Source organism: Acanthisitta chloris, unplaced genomic scaffold (assembly GCF_000695815.1).
Source record: "Acanthisitta chloris isolate BGI_N310 unplaced genomic scaffold, ASM69581v1 scaffold17602, whole genome shotgun sequence".
Taxonomy (NCBI): domain Eukaryota; kingdom Metazoa; phylum Chordata; class Aves; order Passeriformes; family Acanthisittidae; genus Acanthisitta; species Acanthisitta chloris.
Window position 1 is genome coordinate 2,000 of NW_008658984.1, and position 4,539 is coordinate 6,538.

The window sequence follows — 4,539 nt, forward strand, 5'->3', positions numbered from 1 at the left end:
CTCTATGCTCTAATGAACAGGAAGGGGGAAGATAGGGATGGAGCATTTCTCTAAGCGAGTCCTCCCCAGCGCCCTCCAGTTTGCTCTGCAGAGCTCTACCTGCTCTGGGTGAAGCACCATGGGTGGCCGTGGACAGAAGTAGAGCACAGTGAAGGCTTTATGCCCCCGTTCAAAACAGCCTACTGACATTTCAGCGCCAGGTCTATGGCTGGTTGCAGTGGTCTGAGCAAACATCAGAGGGAAAAGCCTAAGTGCCTGCCTGGGAGAAATCACCTCACACTTCTCCAGGGAGGTGTGTGGGGATGGGGACAAAGCAGGAGGACAGTGAGGCAAGCACAAGGCACTGCCTGGGGCCCCCAGCATGTGCACTAGCATGGTTGGAGGTGGTGTCAATGAGAAGGCATACAGCTCCCATACAGATCTCCCCAGTAAATTCATCTTCATATGTTACCATAGGTATAGTGTTAATTCGGAATGGATTGAACAGAATTTGGAGTCAGACTCACTTTTTCCCAGTTTAGCTCTCTCCCTGTATACACACTACGAAACTGCAGGTGTATGCATAGTAGTCAGGGGTGCAGTAACTTCTGGTTTTATGAGCAGGTATTCAGACCTTTGTCTCTGAGTCAGGAGCTATACTGAAATAATTAAGGCTACAAGAGGAAAAAGTAATGCTTGGGTATGGGTATCACTGCCTGAATCCTTACAATGACCTGAAACAGCAAGTATTTCTGAGCAAGGGGAGCCTTCTATTAAAGATGTTTCAATAAATAATAAAGCATGGCAATTACTAAGTGTGTTGGTCAAACCAGCAAATGAAATCATGTGTAACCTTAGGACTAATCAGCTTACTTCATTAATTCCGAACTAACCCAGTGAGTACAAGCTTTCACTGCTCAAAAAGATCTTCTCCTTTAATCATAATTATCACTGAACTATCTTGTGTATTTATCAATACACTGAATCAAAGAAAAAGTAGTAATCTCATGTTGTGTTTGAGCACAGGAGTTTTACCATAATCTCTGTACTGAGACAGCAAACTAAGAACCAGCCTTTGAACACCTTAAATTGGACCACTGCTTAGAGAAATTTGTCTGGCTTTTTTTTTTCCCTCTGAAGACATTTACAACAATGGTCTTTAAACTATCTTCCAAATGTCATACTCTTCAAATTCTTTCAACCTACAGTGTAAAATATATATTTCTCTGTGGCACCTAGAAGACTGCAGTTACTTGTGGCTTACCTGTCCTGGTTGCTCACAGGCTGTCTGGTACCTTGCTTGTTGGCACAATTCTTTTACTCTCTCATATTTTGGTAGTTGATTAGACTGCTGAGTGTTTTTGTTGGGTTCCTCCTTCTTGCGCAGAAATTTGCTTGTAAAAAAAAATAAAAATTTAGAATGATTTTTGAATGTTTTAGATACATTCTTCTAAACTCTAATGATTAATTTAACTTGACATGTGAAGCCACTTGAAGGTTTAATTTCCTCTCGGGGAAAAAAATGTCCAAACTTCTGTTACTGACCTTTCATATAGGTCATGTAATGAAAAACAAGCTCAAGTGATTGGCTGAAAATTACCCAAAGAGAAATAAGGACTGCAGTATGGCTAACTTACACAGTTCAGCACCATTCATAGTAAATGTATGTTCTTTCACAAAGCAAAACATGCTGAAGCAGTATTTGCCTGGCTGAAAAACCCAGCTGAAGACATAACAGGACTTCCACACTCCACACTAGCTTGGCTATAACTTATACATTACAATGTGTCTTATATCCACTATTTTGTACTACATCACACAAGATTTCCATAATCTGTAAAGCCATAAAGTGGCAAAAGGAAATTTTTACCTGCGATAAGGTGAGAGGATATACATATTAACAGTAAAAAGAGGAGCAATTATAGTCATAAATCTCATTTCCATATAAGACTCTTTTTAGCTGGAACAAAAGTGAAGAATGCTTGCCATATGTGATGGAAAATGCAAAATCAGTTGATAAGAGGATTCCGCACAGCTGGATTTGAAATAGAGATTTGGTAAGAAAATAAGTCAGATAATAATAAGAAAATTATGTCAGATGACATAATTGGGCATGAGCACCATGTTAGGTAAAGAGGCTAGGAGAGTCACCAAAAAAGCATGCTTTCAAATGTCTTCAGAGGTAGGGATTTAGGAGCCCAGCATCTTGCAAAGCCAGTGGTGGGAAACTAGGAAACAAGTCAGGCCTGTAAGTTTGCTTGCAAAAAATTTACTTCTCTGACCATAAAACAGTAAGAGGAGAGACCAGAAAGCAAAGCATGTAAAAGAAATTGTTCCCAGCAGGCAGGGAACTCTCTCATCCCTAATAATTACCCTCTTTCCACCAGAAATGTGTCACGCCAAATTTTGATCTTCTTGTTTGTTCGAAACCTGAAAGTAAAATAATAATATTTACTGCTAGGACCTATGCATAGCACTGCTAGTGTTAACAAATTATTTTTGAAAAAACAACCCTCCACTTACATATACCTGCAATTTTATAGATGTGCTATTTAAGAGACTCTTCAAATGGGAAAGCTATGGTTGTTGCCATGACACAGCTCATTTTCACAGAATCTCTTTTTCCACTCAGTTGTTGTTTCACTTAGGTGTTTACTTCTGAGCTGGCTAAAAAATATGTTGGGACTCACCTGTTTCCTGGTCTTTCCAAGTCCAGAAGCTTTAGGACGGATTTGCCATCCATATCTGGAGGTGTGTCAAGTCCTGCTATATCCAGAATCGTTGGAGCAAGATCGATATTCAGAACTATCTGAGGCACTCTGCAAATCGACAGAAAAAGTCACAGTTGTCATGTGTTCAATATGCAAGTCTTCACATTCTCTTGGAAATAGAATGGTAATTAATGTTTATCAGGGCTTTGAAGATGCAAAGCTCTACACAAGTGCCAAGTTTAGAAAAGCCCCTTTGAAGTCTACAACTCAGAACGACAGGCCAGTACTGCACACTGTCATCACAAAGAAAAAGCTAAGCACGGGAAAGTAAGGAGGTGCAGCAGCCACACTACTCTTGTGTGTGTGAGTTGATTCATTGACAATGAGGGCATGATGCTATCCATTCTGCTAAACCACAAGGTGAGCAGTAAAAATAAGCATGTAGTTTTTTAAAAGCAAAATCCAAAGTCTAACCCTACAGGACTATGCATTACACACTTTTCTTATCTGCATTATAACTTATTCATAAAATGAAAACAGAAAGACATGCCTCTTTGTGTGACTCACTGCTCTGCAATAATAGGGCATCCTTTATGAAATGAAGCTAAACAGAGTGATAACTATATGCTCATAGGAACATTTTACATTAGGCTCAACAGCTGTGCTAGAGACATAAGAGAACGTACACTGATCCCGGCTCTACACTTGGACCACGAATAAAGAAAGGAACTCGAATATCAAAGTCATACGGCATTGACTTCCCCTTGACCAGTCCAAACTGCCCAATATGGTAACCATGGTCAGCAGTGTAAATAATGTAGGTATTCTCCAGTTCTCCCATCTCTGCAAGCATTTGGTATAACTGCAACACAGCATAGGAAGAACTCTGAGTTAAGTGTAGCAAAACACGTTTTGTGCATAATCATGTATAACCATCATTTATAATCCTCACATATACAGGACCAAACATGGCATCAATGAGGTCATTGAAACAGACATTCTGGGGATGGGCATTTTTACATCTTGTCTTTACTGTACTGCTAAAAAAATCAGCTTACAAGTTTGATTTCACATTTGACAGAGGAAACAATTAAACAGGTCCAGAAAATTAGATTAGAAAAAATATTGTAATAATGGTGTAGTTGCATTAATATGTCCAAAATTCATTGTGTACTCAAACACAGCTTGTGAAAAAAGTCTGCTGCAGCTTCAGGGGAAAAGGTACTCACATTTGATTTACTGTTTTAGTCTACAACTTTCTCATTCCTTACAGTTGTGGGCTTGGGAAAAGGCTGTAAATTTTTATTAAAGTTTAAAGAAATCTCTCTAGGGGAAGATCTTTGGTCATGGTGCTTGATTTTGGAACAAAAAGTCATACAAAGTACACCTAATAGTTCATGTATCATGTTACCTATAATTAGCTGTATGCTGCATTGCCTAACTTCTGCAAACACTCGTAGACTGACACCTGAGTTGCTGTGATTTGCCAGTTCCCAGATTTCAGCTGAAGGATGAACTGCGAAAGGAGTGTGTGAAAAGAATAGAAGTTGTCATGTGTGCACCTGTGTCTATCCATGTGTACACACAGGTGATGCATCTTCTGTTAATACCAGGCTTTATATTAGGCCCAGTGGCTTTTCCCTTTAAAAAAAATCATCAGTTTATTGACCCAGCAATTGAAAGAAGAAAGCAAGGAGTTTGGCATTATGTTGCAGAGAACCAAAATTCATTCCTATTGGGGATAGTAAAAGGACTTTCTCCAGAATGTGGTTGATGAAGGTAAAGAACAAATTAATTAATTTAATTTTGTTACTGACTAATAAGATTGTATTCACAGTAGTGTCTGGAA

General features: G+C 39.1%; 1 protein-coding gene across 1 annotated transcript in view; it reads right to left on the reverse strand.

The window, feature by feature from the left end:
* Window positions 1-1,243: 1,243 nt before the first annotated feature.
* Window positions 1,244-4,539, reverse strand: part of LOC103797034 (extracellular sulfatase Sulf-1) — a gene marked incomplete at its 3' end in the record, with an annotated part of 92,839 nt that continues 89,543 nt past the window's right edge. Inside the window, exons 11-14 of the mRNA XM_009069227.1 lie at window positions 3,377-3,576; window positions 2,670-2,798; window positions 2,353-2,409; window positions 1,244-1,373 (exon numbers count right to left, since the gene is read on the reverse strand). Of these exons, the coding sequence (XP_009067475.1) occupies window positions 1,244-1,373; window positions 2,353-2,409; window positions 2,670-2,798; window positions 3,377-3,576 (516 nt within the window). The remainder of the gene's footprint in view (window positions 1,374-2,352; window positions 2,410-2,669; window positions 2,799-3,376; window positions 3,577-4,539) is intronic.